This window comes from Pomacea canaliculata, linkage group LG10, assembly GCF_003073045.1.
Source record: "Pomacea canaliculata isolate SZHN2017 linkage group LG10, ASM307304v1, whole genome shotgun sequence".
NCBI lineage: Eukaryota > Metazoa > Mollusca > Gastropoda > Architaenioglossa > Ampullariidae > Pomacea > Pomacea canaliculata.
The window spans coordinates 4494437-4519677 of NC_037599.1; the positions used below are offsets into that span (position 1 = coordinate 4494437).

Here is a 25241-nt window from a genome sequence, read left to right on the forward strand (position 1 = left end):
ACACCTGGCAGTTAGCGCCTAGTGACCTCTTGTGCACCTGGCCGCTGATTCACTGACAATGCTTCCATGGCAGTAACTGCCTTCAGATGTCTGCGTGTGGAAGGTCTTATCACTCTTTGCTCTCTTGTCGAAGGACGTCCAGCCTGAATTTTGCTGAGAGAAGATTTAATAGCAAACAGCGAGGAAACACCCTGACATTATTCCAGTTTATTTAACATTGTTTTCCCGTAGACTTATGTCAGGAATTTTATCCAGAACCTTTTACATCCATGTTCTCGTGCTCAGAGGGACGGATGGATGGTCGGAGAAGAACGGAGATTTGGAAGGAGGAATGGATCGGCAGTCAGAAGCGTGAGGATGGGAAGGAGGGGGCAGAGATGGATAAACAGGAAATAGGCACAGGAAATAAGAAAGAAACAATAGAAAGAAGTGAAGAAGGTAAAAACTGAAAGGGGGAAAAAGGAAAAGAGAGTAGATGCGAGAAGAGACCTCATAAGAGACCAAGTCACAACAAAAAATAAATGGTTCCAACTAACACCAGGTCAGTCATATAAGCCCACTACTGTTGCACGTGCAGCGGAAGTTACACGAGCGCCTGTTCTTGGTGCTCATTCACATGCGAAGCACGTGGGTCTTCGGCATCCTCAGTCTCACCAAGGAGGTGTATAGGTGGACTGCTGTCCGTCTGCCGAGACCAACTCTTAGCCTCTTGCGAAGCTCTCTGCTGTTAGTCTCGGCGAGCCTAAACAAAGAACGTGACTAAACCGGAAGCTGTGTAGTCTCATGCCTCGTTTTAGTAGTTAATCTGAAATGTGAATAAGCCGGAAGCTTTGTACACAGCTACCTCGTTTTAGTAGAAAAAGTGGAAAATTCGTCTGCCAGCAGTCCAGAAATACAAGTTCGTGATCTCACTACCGTGTCCGTCTGACGGTCATCCCAGCTTTACCGCTAGAGGTAGGTAGATGGGGTGTTGGTGATGTCGTGGTGATTGGGGTGGTGGTGGTGGTGGGTGGTGTTGGCGCGATGACGGTGGTAAGAGAGAGCAACCTAAGTGCATGTTCCTGCCGCAGACACCAGAAACACGTGGACCCCTGCAGGCCTTTCAGGTACAACAGGATGGGCGTGTGCCAAGGGCGACTATCTCACGCCAAACGTGTTACCCTTTTCACACTCTTTTATCTTCAGTGCCTTCCCTTTCTTTTATGCTCCGCTTTAAAGGGACTAAATCCTTTAGCACCCGAGCTTGGACCACAGACAATTATCTCCATGGATACGAGCGAAGTAAGAGTTCGAGAACCTCCGGGAGTGAAAAACAAAATGGAGTTGGGATATAAAAGAGATCCGTGCTCCTTCCTCTTCGCTATTTTTAGAATTATCTATGTCTGTACGCAATAAATATTTTAACAGCCAGTAACGTCTGGGAAAAGCTGTCTTCCTCAACCATTGAGAACTTTGACATTACCAAAAGCTCAAGAATATAATTATTAATATTAATTAATATTATATTGATAGTAATATAGTACTATAAATAAGAAATATACAGATCCTATGGACTACCTATGTCCTAAACAGTTGAAAGTACTAGAAGAAATCATCAAAGTGGTGATTACAATGACAGCTGTGCAGCCAGAAGGATGAGATTCTGAAGCAGAATAAGCAAATACTTTCAATTGTTGGCGGATGTTAAAGTATTATGCAAATATCTTGTTAGTCATTTTGGACCATGCCAATTACTGAATAAATACTTTAAATTTTCTCGTGCTCTTCAGAGAATGATTTAATTATTATCAGTCCCCCACCCAGCTATTTCCCATTTAAAATGAAAATAATACTTCACGAAGAAAGATAGAGTACCTAGTAGAAAGAACACGATTCTGTCATTTAGCTCCTGAGAATAACATTTATTTATATATTAGCTTGTATTTTAATTGATAACTTTAGATGTTCCCCTTTTCATGGAGTCAAGCTTACGCAATTCTTTTCATAACAATTGATATGCGCGAGGTCAGAGAAACAGCGAAACGTTTAACCTCCTGTAACTGTTTTGTCTATTCCATAAATGGTGAGATTGGCGATTTAGTTTAAATTTTTTGTGATGAATCATTCATCGAGCCTCCTTCTTTCTCTCCCTCTCATTCTCTCAATTTTTGATTTCTGCCTTGCTTTACCTTCTCTTTTTTTCTCCCCTTCTCTTCTTTCTCAAATTATAAACTAATTAGGGCTTATGGACTGGACTAAATCTTTTGGTAACACCCAGACCGTTCAACCCCACAATTTGTCACTCGGCGACTTCCTGGTTGTTAAGATAGCTCTATCTTGATAAAGCGCCATACGGGTACCGAGATAAGAACTGGCATGGACAAGGGATACCCGACTCTAATTAGCGTCTCTACCTCGGTAACAGATTCATCCAACACGCGTTAGTATCAATCGCCTGGAAATCGGCTTTCGACGCAGTTGAGTTGCCTCCGGAAACTTCTTGGTTTATGGCTCCAGTGGGTTTTTTTTTTGTTTTTTTTAATACCCAAAGCTCTTCTGCTGGCCAACCTCTCTGTCTAGAATCTGCGATACGATTTCTATCTTGCAGTCGGAGCAGGGTGAGTACTGTGTTCGCACAAATATAGTCTTACAAGTCAATCGATGTCTGCAGACTGTCACAGTATTCCGGGTATCACACATGTCAACACGGGGTGTGTAGTGCGCAGATCACAATGGTTTCTGTTATATGGCGAGCTGGTCACAGCGCACCATTCCAGGTATTATGCATGAGGTAGAGCAAAATGTTTTAAGGATGGAATGTTAGATGGCAGAATTACCATATAACCCCCCCGCACACACACACACACACAATAAAGAAAGAAAGAAACAAAATAAAAGAGAAAGATATAAAGAATACCGGGAAGAAGAAACCTAGCCCTAGCCAAGGAAGAGAAAAATAAAATAATGAGAGGATTAGAAAGATTTTATAGTACTGCAGTTGCTAATGACAGTGATTTCGATGACGGTGACGATGAAGATGACAACAACTGAAAGACAATGTTTTGAATGACAGTCAAGTACTGAGCCGCTAAGCCACATACCACATTTAAGGTGGTTTTCTTTTAGGCGTTAAATAATCTTTAAGAATCCATGAAACCAGTCCATGGGAGGTAATTCATATGAACCAACGTGCGAGATAAAGAGTTATTTCTCTTAGAAAGATCTTGCTGACAATGTCTCAGCCTCGTGCACATTGCGGTCTCTGTGTGTGTGTGATTCTTGAATAAAGTGTATTGGAAGTAGCAAATGTCAGAAAGACAGAGATTGGATTATCGGCAATAACAAGCAAGATTTTGTAAAGTGTAATGGTGCTTATTCTGATTACACATTCAGTGTAATTGGTTCTTGTAGTCAACTGAAACTTGGGCAGTAGACAACGTGTGTTGATCAATCAATGATCAGCTTTCGCTCGGCCAATGAATAACGTGTGTTGATCAATCGGTGACAGAAAAACACCACAGACAAACAGAATGTGATTTATTAAATACACAGACTGTAATATTTTCAAGTCGAAATCCCTTTACACCATAGGAGCACAGAAAATACTTACAATGCCCAGTAGCAGGATAGTGCATTAAAGTCGATTCCCAATGTTTTATATGTCTAAAGTCCAATGTTAGGAACATCTTTTCTCTCCAAGTCAGTGCCGTACTGAGTACTGCTTTAAATGTCTAACCTCTTAAAACACAAAAATGTATTTTTCGTCCCACTATACTAGTACAAAGGTTTTCTTAATTTAGTAATAATTATTTGGCCCATTCTGGAAATATTTTACTTTCTAAGATGACTTTTTGTGAGAATCTCTCATTTTCTACTGGTCTAAGACCGACAACTCCCACATATCCCGCTATGACGCAGGCCGCCGCCTCCCTAAAGCGCCTGTGCAGGATCGGGTACAGCACGGGATTGATGGTGGAGTTGAACCACAGAAGCCAGATGGTGAACTCATAGAGATCCTTATTTACACAGTAGTGGCAGCCTGACGACATGAGATCGACAATTTCGTAGGGTATCCAACATACGGCGAAGACCATCACCAACACGAAAAAAGACCACGCCACCTTGATGTCCTTTCGTGCGCGGTGCCTGAACGAGGTCAAGTCGACCGAGGACCTTGTGGACAATCTTGGGACTCGCTGTGGCTTCCCTGAGTTCAGCTTGATCGTCGTCTCTGCAGCATCGCAGTATTTGTCCACGGAAGGCTTAGTGTGACCGTCGACCTGTAACCTACGGTCGATGACATTGCTTCTCGTTGAAGCGTCTTTGGAAATGTTCGAGAGTGCTTCTGACCAATGAAACAGCTGGATGGTTGTCTTCGTGGTTACCATTGCCCCCTGGAATGCATGCTGCTCGGAACGGTCCTGATCTCGCACCGCCACCAAGGATGTGGTAGTGGTGAACGGAGCAAAGTGGTTAGACACCTTGCGCATACGTGTTCGGATACTCAGAATGATCATCACGCTTGTGATGGCCACGAGGGTATAAGGGAGAGCGAACTCCACGATGAATGTAAAAAGAAGAAATGGAAAGTCATTGGTAAACGGCACGTGACAGGTTCCTGGCCGAATCTTGGGGCCGAACGACAGCTCCCACAAGAGGATAGACGGAACGTAAAGAAGAAGAACCACTCCCCAAGGAATTGCAAGCATTATGACCTGCAAGCTCGTGCTCTGGATTCGCCGATACAGAAGAGGATGAACGACTAAGAGATATCTGCCGAAAGGATTGAAAACGGAAACGAGCATTTCACAGGAGTCTCATTGAATGCATGAGTACGCAGTTGTACAGGCACACACTCATTTGTATATGCACATGTCTATGTATATGTATGTATAAAACGCTTTCTTGCAAACGTTCAACGTACTTTACTTCTGCCATAAAAGTCTTTTCCATAACATGACAGTAAAAACTCAGGATCGATGTTAACACTACCGCTAGTAATCTGACTTACAGTCTGGTTTAAACTCATCATACATTAAGTACTACTGCTGATTAAGAATGCTTGAATTTTTTTTTTTTTAAGCGTCAAAAGGTTTGAGATCTTTATGAGCTGCTCATTGTCGTGAAGAGATAGATACCTGTCGATGCTGATAACACAGATGCACAAAGATGATGCAGAAGTTGCGACGAAGTCCCAAATAAGCCAAACCAAACAGAAGGCATGGCCGCCCTGCCAGGTGCCAGTCAGCAGGTGGGGGATGTGCGGAGGGATTGACATCACGCCAATAGCCAGGTCGGCAATCTACACAGGAAGCAGACGTTTGATTCTCATCTCGTTTTCGTCAGGAGTAAGGACTCAGAAGATACAGTTTCTTTTCCAGAATCTGAGAAGAGGTGAGCTACAGAAATCCATCGTATCGGTTTTTGAGATAAGTTCGGTCTTTCTGTCGGTCGGTCGGTCGGTCGGTCTGTCTGTCTGTCTGTCTTCGAGGTATTTACTTTCGGCAGAGGCTGAAAACTGCACTACAAGATCGATCACTGATCGTGTTTACTTCTTAGAAGCCTCTTCCTCTTCTTCGTTATCTGTCTCGTCCTCTTTGCCTTCTTTTCCTTAAAAATGTTATACGATGTTTTTATACCATGTGAACTCACAGATACTGGAAGTAATTATGATATCTGATCACAAAAGTACATGAACAAATATCAAATATTTTTGTAAAATCTTCGCATTCTTCTTTCTTTTACATTGAAGTTTGAAACTTTTATTTACAAATTACTGGATATCGTTAGAATCATATAAAACTCAGTTATTCAGACACAAATGTTCCAAGAATTTGTTTTCGTGGATGACATCTAGGACAGGATTACCGAATATAATAAGAGAAGTATAAATAGAAACAACTCCGCCTGGAACACCAACCCCTCCGGGTAACCTGCCTGTCCCAAGACCGGGTGAACGAGGAGGTTGGCGTGGGGCTAGCAACCAAACCCTGTTTAACAACCCCTGCTACAGAAAGTGCAAATCCAACACGAAAACAACGAGAGCCAGAAAGGGAAGATCCCTCTTCGGAAGGGCCTATGACGTGTGCTGGCGAAAGCCCTCGCGGTCAGCTCGCCGACCCATCTTCTCACAGCCAAGACAAAAACCAGGACAGGGACCTGGAACATCAGAACCCTATACGGGAAAGGAAAATCAGCTCAGGTAGCACAGGCAATGAAAAACTATGACATCAAGCTCCTCGGCCTGTGCAGGACAAGGGGGAATGGCAACGGTCAGACCAGACTTTAGGGGAAACTTTCATCTACTCTGGACATGAAGACCCTGACCATGACCACACACAAGGAGTAGTAGTACTGATGACACCAGAGGCTGCAAGAGCACTAATAGCATGGGAACCAGTTTCCCACGACTCATGTCAGCCAGCTTCAACTCAAAGGAAGAAAGATCACCATCATCCAGTGCTATGCACCTAACCCAACGCAGCTAAAGAAAAGGAAAAAGTAGAATTTTACAACTCCCTACTACAAGCACTGGTTGATCGTACTCCAAAACGAGACCTGAAGATCATAACTGGCGACATGAATGACAAAGTTGGAAATGGCAACACAGACACAGAATACATAATGTGAAGCACAGTGTGGGGAATTGCAATAGTGAGCTGCTCACAGACCTGCTTCTTCAATGACTTTGTCGTGGGAGGCACAGTCTTTCAACACTCATCAGACAGACCGCACCACAAATTCAACGTGCAGTTTGTTCGAGACCGCAGACAGCAAGAAGAGTTTAACTGCAAAGTTAAAAGGAGGTCTGCGGCACTGGAGGGACTCATGGAAGAAACAATGGCCAACCACTGAATAGGATTACAGGAGACGTGGATGCTGACTGCTCACGTGTTCTAGAAAAGAAAGAGAAACAGCACAAGGAAAGGCTGACTTTAGAGACCTGGAAACATATAGAGAAATAAAATAGAAAGAGCTGAAGCAGTAGATCAACCAGTTTCAAGACCAACAGGTAAAAGAAGAGCTCAGAGCAAAGTCATGGGAGATAAACTGAGAAGAGAAGAAGAGTGCAAGAGACGACAAGAGCCTGTTTGCACACAGAATGGCAGAAGAGGCAGAAGAAGCAGCTAAACAAAATAACACAAAGAGTCTATACGAAATTACAGGAATTCTGAAGCATTTGTTACTTAAAAAAGATAAATTCATTCACCGCTAGATTGATGATGAAGAAGTCGCCGAATTTTCTAAGCGACTTGCTGAGGCCAAAGACGACGAGTGTAAAGCTGTTACCAATGATGGTGAGCAAAGCCATCAAGGACGACCACAACCCCACGACGACGGCGGCGGTCGGCGAGGAAAGAGCCGCACGTCTGTCAGCAGGTGTCCCTGTAGACGAGTTATCGCTCGACGAAACCTCATCACCAGGGTACTGCGTATGTCTGTCGTAATAGTCTGGTGTGAATGCAGGCGGGGTGCTTGCTATTGCTGAAAAATTTGTATTAAAACACCAGATAAGTTTTCAATTAAAATATAAAAAAATACACTTTTCTCTTGTAAATTCTCAGCAAATTAGCGACACCTATGTACATTGTGGACAAAGACCTGATACAGATGAATAATATTTATTCGTATTTGTGTTAAGACGGATATTGCTATGCAATATTATAAACTGCCTTCCTACAATGTTTAGAGATTTCCATTATTATTAAACCATTTTACAAGGTTACAAGACTGCTGTTAGATATGTTAGTAGACTGATGACTGTCACCGTTGCTGAAATTATTTAAAATAATTTTAGTTGACTGCTAGGTTACTAAACTGTGACATTAGATAATTTTAAAATAAGAAATTTGACATGTCACGTGTTTGTAATATAGGTAGTGTTAGTATACTGCTTCCTGGCAATGCTGTTAGACTTACATTATGTCATTTGTAGCAGACTTCTGTTTGACAATGAACCTAACTGCCATTGCATGTAGTGAGGAATGGCGTGTTGTGCAATGGAAACACATTTCTTTCTGTTCTTCACCTTGGTGGTTTGGTAACGCGTGAGTTATGGTAAAAGGCAAATTATTTATAACTAATCACATGAACACACACAGAGGCATTTACTCCACTCCACTCACCGAAGAGCTGTAACAGTAAGCATGTGGTACCAGGAATGGACATGTGGAGACATCTGTGTGTATTGCCTTTCTGGGAGGTAGAGGTGATACCCTGGGAAATATCATGTTGGCATTGATAAAAGATGTCTCTCTTTGTCTCTCCGACATGGCAATATTTATAGAAAAGAGATTAGACAAGTCGAGTTAGAAACATCGTTCGTGTTCTCTTCTTCCAGCAACTCAGAAGACTGACTAACCTTTTGTAGACCCCAGGGTTAGTATCATCAGGCTTATTTCTAGAATTACCTTTAACAGGATATCGTAAAAATACATGGTAAACTAAAATATATGAAACCAGATCGGCTATTAGATCAACATACGTAAAGTGTGTATCTACAGCTATCCTTATCTGTGTATCTGCAACTATCCTTATGTCTAAATTGATTAATCAGATCCGTTAGTTTGCTATGTTGCATTACTAGTGCCGTTATATCTAACGTGTGCACTTATTCATTGATGATATACCTTTCTTGGTGGGGGTGGACAGAGGGCTGAGGAAACCTCTGGTTTGTATATGTAGATGAAAATGAACGAGTACAGGGGTGGGCAATGTAATTTATTATTTTGATCATTATTGTAACTTAAACGGCTGTAAAAAGATCATATATATATATCATTTATTGTGTGTGATTTATTTCATATAAAATTAATTTTAGCTTATTGATATTCTTGCAATTTCAATAGTTTGCTTGCATTTACACTTTTATTTTATAACTGCACTTAGATGTTCAAACAGCGGTCACAATTGACAGCAGATAATATATTTTCTTATTCAAATGTAATACGAAATCATAAATTTTATAGAGTGAAATCTTATTTGATGCGAAATTATAATACCTAAACATTTTAGTTATATGAAATCTTCATTCTCTTTCATTTATAATTGTTAGCTGCATGGGAAATTTAGTGTTTACCTTTCTGTTCACTTGACTGTAAGCTGCTCTCACGGTTGTCACATTTAGTTCTTTGTTTTCAGAACGAACATCAATGGTGTCCTCACACTGTCAGTTGTTTGAACTTTGTGCTGGATAAGGACACGACTGATAATGTTGTTGTGTTTGTGACTGCGTCACTGCGTTACTAGGAGACCAGATAGTGTCGATGATACACAGCTGCTGCTTGATCCTTGTTTCACCTGTTTACCAACAATCGTAGTAGACAGCTCGTGCTTTTCTAGCGACTAAGTTCGCACATCTTTAATGAAAGTTAATCCACTGGCGTGTGTACCAGTGTCTTTAGGAAATAAGTACAAACACCATCTGATTATATAAGCGAACACTCATTGTGTCCCTGTCTTTTTTTTTAACCTATTGCTTTGCTGTAGTCTTTGAAGTCAGACTACGTTATATTTAGATATACCGCCCTTTCGTCAGTTCCTGCTTTTTTGACAAATCCAGGTGTGATTAAGTGAAAAAAAACACATTAATATTTCTTGCTCATTGTCATAAAATACCATAGGAATATATTTTAGGGATACTTTGTGCTCTATTTCCAGCGATTTTTGCTGTACACCTTTAAAACACTGTACTCTCGCACACACACACACACAGCGCATAAACATTAGACAGTAAATTTAAAGGCCTAGGAGCACTCACCTTCTGTATGCACATTTCCGAAAAGCTACAAAAAATCATAAAGGCAGTACCATAACGGGGATGTCTTTACAGTGCTTGGCGACTGGAACTCAGAGGTTAACGCGCACCAGCAGTGGGCAAGAACGTGGGCAAATTCAGTCGAGAGGAAGGAAATAGCCTAATTCTCAATGGATTTGCACGATGCCAGACGTACACCCTATCCAATACCCTCTGTCCCCTTAAAGAATTAAAGGCGAAAAATTGCTAACAAGATAGTTTGGTTTATAACCAGAATAGATTACAACCTGCTGCGAAGAAGCTTCAAACAAGGCATCACCAAAGCTACAAACAAAGCATGCACAGTAGCGAACACGGGTATCAACCACCTCCTTAACGAAAGCAAGGTTGAACTACCGATTGAGTGAACTACTTCTACAACTCACCACTGAAGACAGATACCATTACTATTCAAGGCAACAAGAATACAACTAGCAACCCTGTAGATCTTCCAGCCAGGTTTACCACCAAGTATAGTCCTATGTCCTGCCTAGTCGCAATCCTGATATACGGCTGTCGGAGGGGAATCCTACTGTATCGTGTGTGTGTTGGATAGATGATAATACTCCGTGAAAGCAGTCCATGGGAGGTAAGTCATAGCACTCCAAGTGTCGAGATAAAGAGTTATTTCTCTTACAACAATCTTTCTATCATTCTTTAGTACCCGCCACTATTTGCTGACATTGAGCCCCTCTTTTACATGAATGTTCATGACTATCAAGTCTTCGTTCGCTAAAATGTTTGTAATTATGATTATTTTGTATACTGTTATATAAATTTTATACTTAGTGGTTATCAGAGTCTCAAGTAATATGAAGTATAAATAGTAACAAGAACGCTCACTGTCTCTAGCTTCCACGGTGGATAAAATGTTTTCATGATATAACATATGACTTTTTCGATTCTGAAAAGATGTACCACATTATCGAGATTGTCGAAAGTGGCAAGAAACCAGCAGTGACTGTGCCTGATGAGTGGCTGGCGTTAGGCAGCGCAAATAATTATTTTGTCCCGGATCTGGTGGGAATTCAACTTGGATGAAAATCGTAGGAAGCCTGGCTCTAATTGGAATATTTATTCATACGAAAGGATTATCAAAAGCACAGGGTAGATATTGTTAGGTCTATGTATGTTCTAATATGATTTCTATCTCTTCATAAGTTTATAATTTCATCTCATGCATTAGGCCATACCAGGGATGCCCAACCTACGGCCCGCGGGCCATATCCGGCCCGCGACACGGTGCCATCCGGCCCGCGAAACTTCTGCCCACAGTGCAGGAAATCGGCATGTTAGTAATAATAATGAAAAAAAGAAAAACTAAAAAAAACGAAAAAAATGAAAGAAGAAGTATTTATCCCTACGTAGGGGCGTCTCAATCTTTTTTTCGATGGACGAACATTTCGATTGAGTGCTCAGACTTGGTGTCTCTACGATGCAGCCGGACATTCAGAAGTTGGCTTCGGGTAAACAACTTCAAATATCCAACTAATTACTGCATAATTAATGGTAAGAACAACTTGTTTCTAATAAAAATGGTATCTGCTCTATTTTTTTCTCTTTTTGTATTTTTGCGGTGAAGCGGCCCCTGACACGCATGTCGGAAATGTGTATTGCCCGCAGGCCGAAAAAGGTTGGGCATCACTGGGCCATACAAACTACCTAAATTTCGGCCTTTGTCATTGTGATTCTGTCACCGACTTTAAGACATGTTTTTTTCCAAAACAGTGCCCACTCCTATAAGACGTATCCAAACCAAGGGTGTGCATAAAGCATTTCTGTGTCTGTATCTCCATGTGTTTGTTAATTAGTGTGAATGTGTTGGTATGAGACTATGGTTTTTATGAATCAGTTTAATGAGGATTGGCCTGTTTGTTGTTCTATAAAGCACTCTGAGCAAATTATTGAAAAAGCACTGTATAAATGTCCATTATCATTATTATTATTACATATTGAATACAGTAAATTAACTTAGTTTATGCTCAATACAATGCAATGACAGACTTTGTTTTATGTTATTTTGGCAGCATCATACCAGAGAAGTGTCTTCCCCCTCCAAAAGGCAGAAGATACACCACATTGAATTTGAGAAGCAGCTGCCTATCAGATGCTTCTGACAGTCCCTTTAGAAAATGAAAACAAGTCCCAAGAAAATGAAAACCAGTCCCAAGAAGGATATGGTTATCAGTGCTTCTGTTCTTTTGCCATTTGCTTCACCTTTTTCGAATAAACAACTCAAAAGAAATTATGATCAGGATATGTTTTTGTGATTTAATGCCAATTTGATTGTTTACGAGCCCTGGCTATGAGTAAAACATCACATCACCGGTTCAGACCTGACCCTAACCCAAACCCTTCTGAAGCCAACAACCTAACAATTGTAAAGTAAGCTTTTAGCTTATTATTTCAGAGGTCTAGGTGGGCTAGAGTGCTGTCAAGATTCGAGTGTCTGATAATTCTGATCATATCTGGTGTAGTACTCCTAAATGTCCTCTTCAATTTGTTGTTAAGCTGAGAAAGGAGCTAAGGAAAAGTATGTGAGAGTTGTACATGTGAACTGAACAATACAAAATAAAATTGCTGTATTTTATATCACCCATCAATCTACAGATAAAACGCTTATAATAATAAGAGGTTACAAAATATGAGAACTTGTTAATTCCTTTTTCTGTAAACACTAGACAAATCAATTGACAGCTGTGTTTGTTTTCCAGTTTTAACAGATTCGAGAAAATGAAAATGGCTGTGTTCCCCACAAGGCTTACCTGCAGCTCCCCCTACACCACTGAGACCCATGGGATCCCACAAACAGGATCCTTTGACAGGCATGTTTTGTGTGATTTCCCATTCAGGGAACTAGGATCATCTGTTGCTACCACTGTAACGTTCTACTTGTGCTTCTAGTTAATAAATATTGAAGGGAATTAGAAGTACCACTTTAAAGCTTGGTTTATGCGCCTTGTATCTAACGTTATCTTAAATATATCAACAGTTAGTTTTTGTGTTGTTATTTGCTTTAAAGGTGCCACAATCAGACTTCATTGACATTTGTTACTACACCACTTGCTTTTACTGACTGCAAGATTTTACATAAACTTCTAGATAATATATTCAGAGACTTTTCAGTGCCATTTTTTTTTTGCTTTATGCATAAGTCCCTTTGTACCTAAACTTAATAAATGAGCATTAGGAGATTTTTGTTTGCTTTTCAGGGTCCACCATTGGACATACATCTACTCAGCCACCAGTGTCAGGGGTATCTTCAGGCTCTTCTATTGACTGTAAGATTCCATATAAACTGTTTGTATACCGAGAGAATTAAAAGTATCATTTTTTTTGTTCAGCTTGTTTGTATAAAGAGATTTATTTATATTAATTATATTTAATTACTTTGTATCTACACTTATCTTAAACATATATCAGTATTATGATAATCTTTATTGTTTTTTTAGGGCTTTCCATTGCACTAATCATGCAAATGCTGGCTACATTTTTTTTTAAAAAGATCTTCAAGAAAATAGAGGAAACTTTAGCTGCAGCTGAGATTCTGCAGCTAGATGTATTGACAGGTTTACATTTAATATGTTTGTGCACTTGTGTATATATGAAAGGCTGAGCCGACCTTTAGTGTTTCATTCGAAAATAAAATGGTTCATATTTATTAATGTATTGTTCTGGTTAAAACATCCGAATGCAATAATAGTGTGGTTGCTGGTGTGAAAAAAAATGTTCTGATATGTTTTATGTACATGAAGAGTAACTGACAAGTCAACAGTTAGTGTTATTCTAGTTCCAACCTGTCAACTAAAGTACAGCTATTGGCAGAGGATATTACATGCTTGATAGGCTACAGGAAGTAAGTAGTTGGGAAGAGGGTTGATAGGCATCTAATACCAAGAAAATCATAATTGGGCCAACATTGGTCCAAGCCAGGGGTACCCTTGGAATCTGACAATACCAGGATTGTCACTTTTCACTCCCAATCTTGGGCCAGTATTGTAACAAAGGACATACCAATATTAGAGCCAATGAAGCTCCCATTAAACGTCGACACTAAACCAATCTTGGTGTGTTTGCTGGGACTATGTTCAAATCCAGTGTCAAAACATTTCTTTTAGAAATTGTCCCTTAAAAATAGTTCAAGTCGCTTTGTCACAAGTCAGTCTGCCCCGTCATCAGTTTTTATTTTGCTGTCATTAGGAAATAAAAACTTCTGCAATGTGTGCTTCAATTCTTTCATCACACTGTGGAGGTGCTTAGTGTCTAACATTAATTGAACACACAGACCTTAAATATCAAGTCGAAACCCTTCACATCACAGAAGCACAGACAATGCTTAAATGCTCGTAGTAGTATAGAGCATGAAAGTCGATTACCAGTGAATTATATTTTCAGCAGTCTAAAGTCGAACGTTAGGAACATCTTTCCCCTCAAGGTCAGTCCCGTCCTGAGTACTACTTCACATCTCTTATTTCTTAACACACAAATATATCGTCCCATCCTTACATAAGTCTTTTTAATTCTCTAATATAGATATATTCCTTTGAATCTAGAAGTATCTTACGGGGTCTCCCAAAACATGTTCTACGTGTCTAAGAATGACAACTCTCACACTCCCAGCATCCCGCTATGACGATGGCCGCCGCCTCCCTGAAGCGCGTGTGCAGGATCAGGTACAGCACGGGGTTGATGGTAGAGTTGAACCACAGAAGCCAGGATGAAAACGCGTAGAGATCCTTGTTCACACAGTCGTGGCAGCCGACCATCACGAGTGCGATAATTTCGTAGGGTATCCAACATATGGTGAAGACCAACACCAGCACGAACAACGACAGCGCCACCCTGATGTCCTTGCGCGCGCGGCACCTTGGCAAGAGCATGGGCAGGCCTGAGGACTTTACAGACCTCCTGTCGGCCGAGCTCGCCATCGAGCCAGGCTGTGCTCTGCTTGAGTTCAGCTTGGTCGTCGCATCTTCAGCATCGCCAGTGTCGTCCACGAAAGACTGTGTGTGACCTTTAACCTCTGACGTAAGGTCTACGACGTCGTTTGTCGTTATATCCTCTTGGGAACCGCTTGAGATCTTGCTTCCCCGCGCTGACAGCTGTCTGGGGGACTGAATGGTGAGTATTTTCACTCTGCGTGCACGCTTCTCCGAGAGGCCTTGATCTCGCATCTCACCGGAGTATCTGAAGTTTCGGGATGAAATGAAGAGGTCAGACACTTTGCGCAAATGTCTTCGGAGACTCCAAAAAATCAACACGCTTGTGATGGTCATGAGGGTATAAGGGAGAGCGAACTCCACGATGAATGTAAAAAGAAGAAATGGAAAGTTATCAGAAAACGGTGCGTGACAGGTTCCTGGCCGAATCTTGGGCCCGAACGACAGCTCCCACAAAGGATAGACGGAACGTAAAGAAGAAGAACCACTCCCCAAGGAATTGCAAGCATTATGACCTGCAAGCTCTTGCTCTGGATTCGCCGGTACAGAAGAGGATGAACGACTAAGAGATATCTGCCAATAGGATTGGAAACGGAAATGAGCATTTTACAGAAGTCTCATTTAATGCATGAGTACGCAGTTGTACAGGCATGCACTCTCTTGTTTATGTACATGCCTATGTATATGTATAAAACACTTTCTTGCAAACGTCCACCACACAGATTCCCTGTGTCATAAAAGTTTTTTTGCAAAACATGACAGTAAATACTCAGGATCGATGTTAACACTACCGCTAGTAATCTGAATCACAGTCTGGTGTAGTGAAACTCATCATACATTAAGTACTACTGCTGATTAAAAATTCGTTAAGTTTTTTTCTAGCGTCAAAACGTTTGAGATTTACATGAGTTGCTAATTGTCATGAAGAGATAGATACCTGTCGATGCTGATAACACAGATGCACAAAGATGATGCAGCAGTTGTGACGTAGTCCCAAATGAGCCAAAACTTACAGAAGGCATGGCCGCCCTGCCAGGTGCCAGTCAGCAGGTAGTGGATGCCCGGAGGCATTGCCAATACGCCAATAGCCAGGTCGGCAATCTACAAAGGAAGCAGAAGTTTAATTTTCTTCTCGTTTTCGTCAGTAGTAAGGACTCAGAAGATACAATGCAGCATGAGAAAAAGTGATTTACAGATAGCCACCGTCTCGTTTTTTGTTACGTTGAGTCTGTCTGTCTGTCTTTCTGTTTGTCTGTCCTTTGAGATTTTTCTGTTTATAGCAGATGACAAATGCAGTGCAAGATCGATCACTGATCGTGTTTACTTCTTAGAAGCCTCTGTCTCTTGTTCAGTGATCTGTCTCGTCTTTTTTGCCTCCTCTTCCTTCTCGACTTTTACACAATGTGTTTATACCAAGTGCACTCACAGATACTGAAAGTAGTACTTATTATGTATGATCACACCTGTACGTAAACAACTATCAAATATATTTATAATTGATTGCATATCTGTTTTACAAGGAAGTTTAAAAACGTTTATTTACAATTTGGTGAATTGCGTTAGAGAAAATTCGAGATTTCCAGGGTAGTATTAATAAGAATAAATATTAAATAATACAAGAATGAAAACAATTTATTTCTCAACTTTTTTATTTAAGGAAGCTTTTTTTAATTTTTTTTTTAATTTTAATTTTTTTAATTCAATCACCGCTAGATTGATGACGAAGAAGTGGCCGAATTTTCTAAGTGACCTGCTGAGGGCAAAGACGACGAGTGTGAAACCGTTACCAACGATGGTGAGCAAAGCCATCAAGGACGTCAACAACCCCACGACGACGGTGGCGGTCGGCGAGAAAGGAGCCGCATTGCTGTCAACAGGTGTCCCTGTAGACGAGTTATCGTTTGACGAAACCATATCACCTGACATAAAGCCAGCAGACTGCGCATGTGTGTTGTAATAGTCTGGTGAAAATGCTGGCGTGGAGCCTGAAAAATTTGCATTGAAATAGCAGATACATTTTAAAATAAAAATACGAAAAATTTACAGTTTTCTCTGGTAGATTTTCAGCAACGAAAGTCAGAGACATTTTGTGGACAAAGAACTGATATAGACCAATAATATTTATTTTTTGTGTGTCCAAGACTGATATTGTTTGGCAATATTTAAACTGCTCTCCTACAGTGTTTAGAGATTGCTGTTATTATACAACAGTTTCCAATTTTACCAGACTGCTATTAAATATTTTAGGTGACCTATTCCTGACAATGTTACTAAAATGTCTTTATTAATTTTAGTTTGAATGCTAGGTTACCAAACTGTGACATTAGATAATGTTATTATACTGCTTCCTGATAATGCTATCAGACTAGCATTTGGTCAGAGGACTGTTTTAACAATTAAACTTCATTGCCATTGCATGTAGTTATGAATTGTGTGTATTGTGCCGTGGAGACACATTTATTTCGTTTATTCATCGTGGTGATTGGGTAATGTGTGAGTTATGGCAAAATGTGTATCACTTTTATATAATCACACGAACACACACAGAGGCACTTACTGTACTCCACTCACTAAAGAGCTGTAGTAGTAAGAATGTGGAACTAGGGATGGACATATGCAGACATCTGTGTGTATTGCCTGCCTGGGAGGTAATGTACCCTGTGAAGTGTTATCTCATTGTTTCTTATCCTCTATTTGTCTATCCGACATGACAATATGGAAAAAAGATTAAATATTTACAGACTTCAGGAGAACATGTGCTTATCATTATGCCTTCTTGAGAAACTAAACAATGAATCTTGAGTTAAAGTAGAAATCCATGATGAATATGCAAAACTTTCTGGTTTGTTCTGGTCTCAGATGTATTTCTAAATTGTTGATGCCATATTTTATCATTGCATATAAATGTATATCTCGAACAAAAAAAAGTAATAAAATAAAAGAGAAGACGTGCTAACATTGCAAGAGGGGAACTGGAATACTTTTGTTAAAAGCAAACTGAGCAGATGTCAGTGTTAATAACAATAAGGCACACATCAGCTAATGATACTTCATTACCTTTGTATCAGGAAGCTTGTTTATCTTTTTTAGCTTCCATGTTATTGTCTCCCAGGTTCTAACTTCCGGTTGACGTCATTCTCTTTAATGACGTCAGATTCTATGACCTCAGCTTAACTCTGACCTACTACTGCTGCAGGACACATATAAGTACACCATGAATCTTTTTAATTTTCTTGAAAGTTTGCTATTTTTAAACATGATATCGTAAAAATACATGTACATCTAAAAGTACAGCCAGCCACACACACACGGGGTGCATGCTGCTCGGAGCGGTCCTGATCTCGCACCACCGCCGTGGATCCACGAATGGAGGATGGAGTCAAGTGGTTAGGCACCTTGTACATGCGTGTTCAAATACTCAGAAATATCATCACGCTTGTGATGACCACGACAGTAAAAGGGAGGACGAACTCCAAGACGAATGCAAAAAATATAAATGAAGGTTTATCGAAAAATGGCACATACCTGGTGCGATTGTGGGGCCAAAAGTGAGCTCCCACAAGAGGATGGGCAGACCGTAGAGAACCTCTCCCCAAGGAATCATAAGCATGATGACCAGCAAGCGCGTGCTCTGGATTCGCCAGTACAGAAGAGGATGAAGGGCTAAAAAATATCCGCCGATAGGATTGGAAACGGAAATGATCATTTCACAGGAAGTCTTATTTAATGCTTGCGCACACGCAGTCACATGTATTTAGACACACTGATTTTCTTTCTGTTAAACGTACTACCCACAGATTACCTGTGTCATAAATTATTTTCCATAATATTTCCGTAATACTCAGGATCGATGCTAGAACTCACACTAGGAATTCGACCACTACAGTCTAGTATAGTCAAAACTTTTCCTGCATTAAGTACTACCGCTGGTTTAAAATTTTTAAAGCTTTTTACTAACGATAGAAAGGTTGAGGTTTTCTACGAGCTGCTCATTCTCAAGGAGAGATACCTGTCGATGATGATAAAGATGATGCACAAAGATGATGCAGGAGTTGTGACTTAGTCCCACAAAGGCCAGAACTTACAGAAGGCAAAGCTGCCCTGCCAGATGCAGATTTTTTTATTACTTTTGGCAGCAGCTGACATCTGAAGTGCAAGATCGATCACTGATCATCATTACTTCTTAGAAGTCTCTGTCTCTTCGTAGGTGTTTCTATCTCGAACTCTTTGCCCTCTCTTTCTTATCGAGTTTATGCGATGTTTTTAGACCAGATGCACTCATAGATGCTGGTAGTTCTTATTACATGTGTTCACAACAGTACATGAACAACTATCAAATATCTTTATAAATCATGGAACATAGGGACACAGCTACACAACGCATTCGGACCCGGTTCTGGGCGTCCCTTTCCAGCTGGGACCATGTGATCCCAGTTGTCTCCGCCTCGTCGTGGACCGATCTCCTCCATGTCTCTCTGGGTCTTTCAGCCCTGCGCCTCCCCTGTGGGTTCTAGTCCAGAGCTTGTCTTGTTAAATTGTCTGCAGGCTTCCGCAGGGTGTGACCGATCCAGCCCCACTTCCACTTCTTGATGTCTTGGCTAGCAGGTTTTTGGTTGGTTCTCTCTCACAGGTCAGTATTGTAGATCTTTTCGGGCCATCTAATGCTGAGGATGTGGCGTAGACATCTGTTGACGAATGTCTGAATCTTATTGGTGATGGTGCTTGTCACATGCCAAGTCTCAGATGCATATGAAAGGAGTGTTTGTGTTGAAGATGCGTGTCTTGGTGTGTAGAGATAAAGCCTTGGAGTTCCAGATGGGCCGCAGGATGTGCAATGCAAGCCTTGCTTTATTTATTCGGCTTCTTATATCTTTTTCTGCACCTCCATCTTTGCTGACTATGCTGCCAAGGTAGGTGAAACGGTCAGACTCTGTAATACATTTACTATGTTAGTTGTAGTGGGGCTTCCTGCTTATTGTTGACCCGCATTACCTCTGTCTTCTTAATGTTGATGGTCAGGCGAGTCATCGCTCGCTGCTTCTTCTGAGAGCCGAGTGAGCTTTGTCTGTGCATGCTGCCGCTTGTGGGAAAACAAGCTGATGTCATTCTCAAAGTCGAGATCCTCAAGGCGCATGGTTAAGGTCCACAGACATTAGAAACGTTTATTTACAATTTAGTGGATTGCGTTAGAGACATTTTACATTCAGTTATTCCGGCATGAATGTCACAAGAATCTGTTTTCGTGGATAACATCTAGGACGGGATTACCAAACATAGAAAAAGTGAAGTATAAAAAGAAACAGAAGACAGAGAAGAAAAATGTTAATCTAAACAAAAAAGAAAAAACAAACACAAAGAGAATGCTAAATATCAATAGACAGAAAGCTCACATACAAAAAAGCTTAAATAAAAACAGAAAATGTGCATTGAGAAACCTAAATCAAGAATAATCAAGCTCACAATACTGTTAACAAACAGTGAAGGTAAATATAAACAGAAACACACAACAATAACTTACAAACTGGAAAACGGATACACGTGAGTGTAAGATGTAATATGAAAAAAAAAGCTGAAGAAAAAATGTCGACTTTCGCGTAAAGAATAAAATTGAAAATTTTCAAAGTAGTATTGTAAAGAAATGTTAAATAATGCGTAAATTAAAATAATATATTTCTACTTTTTAAATTTTGAATATTATTTTTTTTAATTTAAAAGATAAAGTAAATCACCGCTTGATTGATGATGAAGAAGTCGCTGAATTTTCTGAGCGACCTGCTGATGCAAAGACGATGAGTGTGAAGCTGTCACCAACGATGGTGAGCAAAGCCACCAAGGTAGCAAAAACCACACGACGACGGTGGCGGTGGACGAGAAAGAAGCATCACTGCAGGTGTCTCTGTAGACGAGTTATCGCTCGACGAAACCATATCACCTGCCATGGAGCCAAATAGTCTGGTGAAAATGCAAGGCGGGGGTGCCTGCATCTGCTGAAAAGTTTTCATTAAAACATTACATAAATTTTTAATTAAAACATGAAAAGGTACAGTTTTTCTCTTGTAGATTCTCAGCAAAGAAAGTGACACCTATGTACATTGTGGACAAAGAACTGATATAAAGACTGCTATTGTTTGGCAATATTATAGAGTTTTCTTCTACAATGTTTAGAAATTGCTTTTTGACTTTATTGTACAACAATGTTACAAGACTGATATTTATTATTTTAGTAGATTAATGCTTGACACCGTTACTAAATTGTCTTTATATAATTTTAGTAAACTGCTTTGTTGCTAAACTGTGACATTTGATAATTTTAGAAAAAAATTACAATGTCACTTGCTTGTAATTTAGATAATGTTGGTATACTGCATCCTGACAATGGTGTTAGATTTACATTATGTTATTTATAGCAGACTTTTGTTAGGCAATAAAACTTAACTGCCATTGCATGCAGTGAGGGTTGCGTGTTTTGTGGAGTGGAGACACAAGTTTCTTCTCTTATTCATTAGGATGATTTGGTAATGTGTGAGTTATGGTAAAAGGTGCATCTTTTATATATAATCACACAAACACACACAGAGGCATTTACTCCACTCCACTCACTGAAAAGCTGTAGCAGTAAGAATGTGGTACTAGGGATTGCCATGTGCAAACATCTGTGTGTATTGCCTTTCTGGGAGGTAGAGTAATGTACCCTGTGAGGAATCATATGTTGGCAATAATGAAAGATCTCTCTAACATAACAATGCGTGCACTGTGCATCTACAGTTATCCTTATGTCTAAATTAAGTAATTAAACTTGTTAGTTTACTATGCTGTTAGATTACTACTGCCATTCTATCTAATGTGTGCACTTTTTCTCTTTTACCTCTTTTGGAGAAGGGGTTGTGATGAAGCCTGAAGTTGTATCTGTGGAGGAAAATATAAGTGTACAGAGGTGGATAATCTAATTTATGATTATAATTTATAACTCTAACAGCTTTAAAAAATCACTCTGATCATAGTTGAAATATATATATATATTCTGTGTAGTTAATTTCAATTTAAAAATTGGAGCTTATAAATTATTATTATTAATTTTTACAAATTTAATACTGTGATTGCATGTACAACTTCATTTAGTGTTTCATTATACAGATGAATGAAGTTAGCATTGAAAAAATTCTCTTACTGAACTAAGCTGTTCAAACAACAGTCAGAACTGACAGCAGGTAATAATATTTTCTCATTAAAATGTAATTCAAAAGTATACGTTTTATACATTAAAATCTTATTTACTATGAAATTATAATATTTTAGCTATACAAAAATCTATTTATCTTTCATTGATAATTGTTAGCTGCATGGAACATTTACTGTTTACCTTACTGTTAACTTGACTGTAAGCTCCTATCACGGTTGTGACATTTAAGTTCCTTTTAAACTGTTTTCAGCACGCACACCAATGGTGTCCTCACACTGTCAGTTGTTTGAACTTTGTGCTGGATAAGGATACACTGATAATGTTGTTGTGTTTGTGACTGCGTCATGGCGTTACTAGGAGACCAGATAGTATCGATGATACACAGCTGCTGCTTGATCCTTGTTTCACCTGTTTACCAACAGTCATAGTTGGTTTAGACAGCTCGTGCTGTTGTAGGGATGAAGTTCGCACGGCATCTTCAATGAAAGTTAATCCACTGGCGACAAGGCAACAAGAATACGACCAGCAGCGCTGTAGATCTCCCAGCCTTACGGGGTAGAAGTCGAGACGGTCGTGTGCAGTGTAAATGGAAGGAAATCGCCTTCAGTCGATTAAGATGCTCAAGAGTGGGGAGGAATAAACTGTACTGGCCATTACCGCTCTTTGTCGAAAGGTTGGGAGAGCAAAGAGCAAGAACCAGCTGCAAACTCAGCTCTCAAGCAGACGACACCTGACGTAGCATGGCATGACGTCAGGCGTTGCTACGGTCATCGAAAAATAGACCTCGACCTTTACCTAGTGAACCGGATAAAAATAGCCTGGAAAATGACGTCAAGCGTCGTCTGCTGTAAGCGCTTGAGAGATACACAGGCACAGAAACATGTCTGACACGCCACACAGACAACAGTAGGTGTTCGTCAGGGGTGGCCGGCATGTCGCATGCATTATTCGACATCTTCCTGTAGAACATTATGCAAGAGACTCTTCTTAATCACAACTCCTACATTTCCGTCAGTGGCAGCCCCTCTGCAACTACTGACATCGCAAACGACATTAAAATGGTGGAAAGCAAGAGTGAGTTGCAGGACCTCACCACTGACAAGAGCAAAGTCATGGTCAGCACTAATGGTCATGAAAAGCTATTGAGTTGTACGTGAACAGTTTCAAGTACCTGGGTGTTATACTCTTCAAATATGGCAGCTGCACGGGAGATAACCATGCACATCAGGATCACAACAACAGCATCAATGACCAAGCTGGAGAGCATCTGTCATTAGGTCCACCACGAAATATAGTCCGTACAAGTCTTTTGTAGTCCCCCATCCTGATATACGGTGTTGAGACGGTTGTGTGAGTGTGTGGAGACAGACATGTTAAGACTTCGTGACAGCAGTCCATGGGAGGTAAGTCACAAGACTCGACGTAACCAGAAGGAGTTATTTCTCTTCCAGCGATCTTCATGACAATTTCTCGTAGCTTTACCAGAAAGTTTGCAGATGTATGTGTGTTGGAGAAATTGTGTATGCTTCATAGCCTGTCTCTTTTCAAATGTGAGAAAGACGTTGGAATCAAGGAGTTAATTATCTTACAAATAAGTTTTCTGTCAATCAAGTTGACCATCCAATATTTGTCTTTCTCTTTGTCTGTGTGTCGGTGTTTGTGTTCTGATTAGTTTGTTAGCTATAAGTATAATTCACTTTCCATATCATGTCTTGTTTTGAATTTTAAGGCGATTTAACGAGATTGTTCTGTCACTTTCGTGAGCTCTCCCTTTTTCGTGAGTACATTTCTTGTATGTATATAGTACGTATGTGTGTATACAAATAAAAGACACTCATCTTATATCACAAAAATTTCAACTCCATTGTTATCTGCTGTATTGGGAGCATTAATCGATGGAATTAATCTTAGAAACTGGCATGGAATATATGTCAATATATATAATTGTTGGAGAGATTGTCTATGGAAGGTAGCGAATGTCAGAGAGACAGAGTGGAGATAGGATTATCAGTAATAATAAGCACTCATTTAGTGCACTAGAAAGTTTATTTTCTAATACAGGTACCATATTCATATATACCTTTATCGAGATCTAAATAAAGCTGTTCTCACGGGCATCTACTTCACATGTACTTTAGAGTGGTTAACAACGCCAAATGTGAACAAACCCTGTTCTTACAGAACATGTAAAAGCCTGTGAAGGCATAAATATCGAGATCACATTCAACGGCTGGAAGTGAAGAGTTCTATTCCATCTTCGTTAACTGAAGAAAGCAGTAAGTGAAAAGACATTGATACTGTTTTATCAACATCGACTTATCAGAACTTGTAAGGACTTTTAAAAAATGCTTTATTTAACCCAATGATTTCAGACTCTATTATTAGTGTTTGCACAATACCAATAAGTAACTTGCCAGCATCTCGAAACCAGGTCCAGTCACAAGAAGGTAAAATACTATAAAAAAAATCCTATTTCAATTTGATATTAAGCTTTGACTTTGCTAAATATTATAAGCAACTCATTTAACATTATTTACTGAGGAATGTGCTGTGATTTTATGGGTTCGGAATTGTAAACAAATAAAGAAAAACTATTATAAAATACCCCAACTGGAAGCTACAAGAGTTATAATCACTTTTTGTTGAACGATACAAACATAACCCAGTAGAGTTGTGAACAATTATCTATTGTTATTACTGCTATCTCTCCCACAACCATCCCAGTTTATTATTGCTATCACACGTTACAAGTGTGTCAGTTGATTGGGCTCATGAGTTTAAAGGAAGTGAAATAAATGTCCGAGTGGCAAGATTTTTTTTAAAAGTGTAATGGTGCTAACTCTGAGTAGAAAGAGTTCACTCCGAATTGTACGCAGTTAACATAGTTCAGAATTAAGAAACTCTCAAGAAGATTCAATATATTCACTCACATTGCACATGTTGTCAAGTCTTAAAAAAAACTGTCATTTTAAAGAGGTCGTTGGTATGGCAAGGGATGTATTGCTATGTTTAAATGCGACCTCAAAACACATTTCTTTGACAATGTCTTGCATGCTCAAGTCAGGCGCACTGTCTGTAGCTGTTCTTGCAGTGAGTCTGCCCCGACATCAGTCTTTATCTTCTTGTCAGAAATAAAAGCTGCTGCAGTGTGTACGTCAGTTCTTCCAAGGCAGATGTGCAGAAGAATATCGGTTCTACTCATTACAGGGGTTGCTATGAAATTTTGTCCATGCTTTTTTTTATCAACTTGAAACTGGGGCAGTAGGCACCGTCTGTTGACCAGTCCATGAGTCAGCTTTCACGGCCAATAAACAAGGTTTGTTGATCAATCGATGAGAGAACAACA

The 25241-nt window shown here is 39.9% G+C and overlaps 2 protein-coding genes across 2 annotated transcripts; both read right to left on the reverse strand.

Moving 5' to 3' along the window:
• Positions 1 to 3499: 3499 nt before the first annotated feature.
• On the reverse strand, positions 3500 to 10264 carry LOC112574281 (histamine H3 receptor-like). The gene is made up of 6 exons (XM_025255259.1): positions 10162 to 10264; positions 9059 to 9279; positions 8106 to 8196; positions 7190 to 7464; positions 5118 to 5281; positions 3500 to 4752 (listed from the first exon to the last, which is right to left on the reverse strand). Exons 3-6 carry the CDS (start codon positions 8146 to 8148, stop codon positions 3786 to 3788), a joined length of 1449 nt encoding a protein of 482 aa, XP_025111044.1. The 5' UTR covers positions 8149 to 8196; positions 9059 to 9279; positions 10162 to 10264; the 3' UTR covers positions 3500 to 3785.
• Positions 10265 to 11444: 1180 nt separating this feature from the next.
• On the reverse strand, positions 11445 to 24667 carry LOC112574282 (histamine H3 receptor-like). The gene is given in 8 exon segments (XM_025255260.1): positions 11445 to 15048; positions 15051 to 15288; positions 15653 to 15816; positions 16423 to 16700; positions 18241 to 18378; positions 20445 to 20702; positions 21581 to 21621; positions 22076 to 24667. Coding segments are annotated over 5 exon segments (1446 nt in total). The 5' UTR covers positions 18326 to 18378; positions 20445 to 20702; positions 21581 to 21621; positions 22076 to 24667; the 3' UTR covers positions 11445 to 14367.
• Positions 24668 to 25241: the final 574 nt, after the last annotated feature.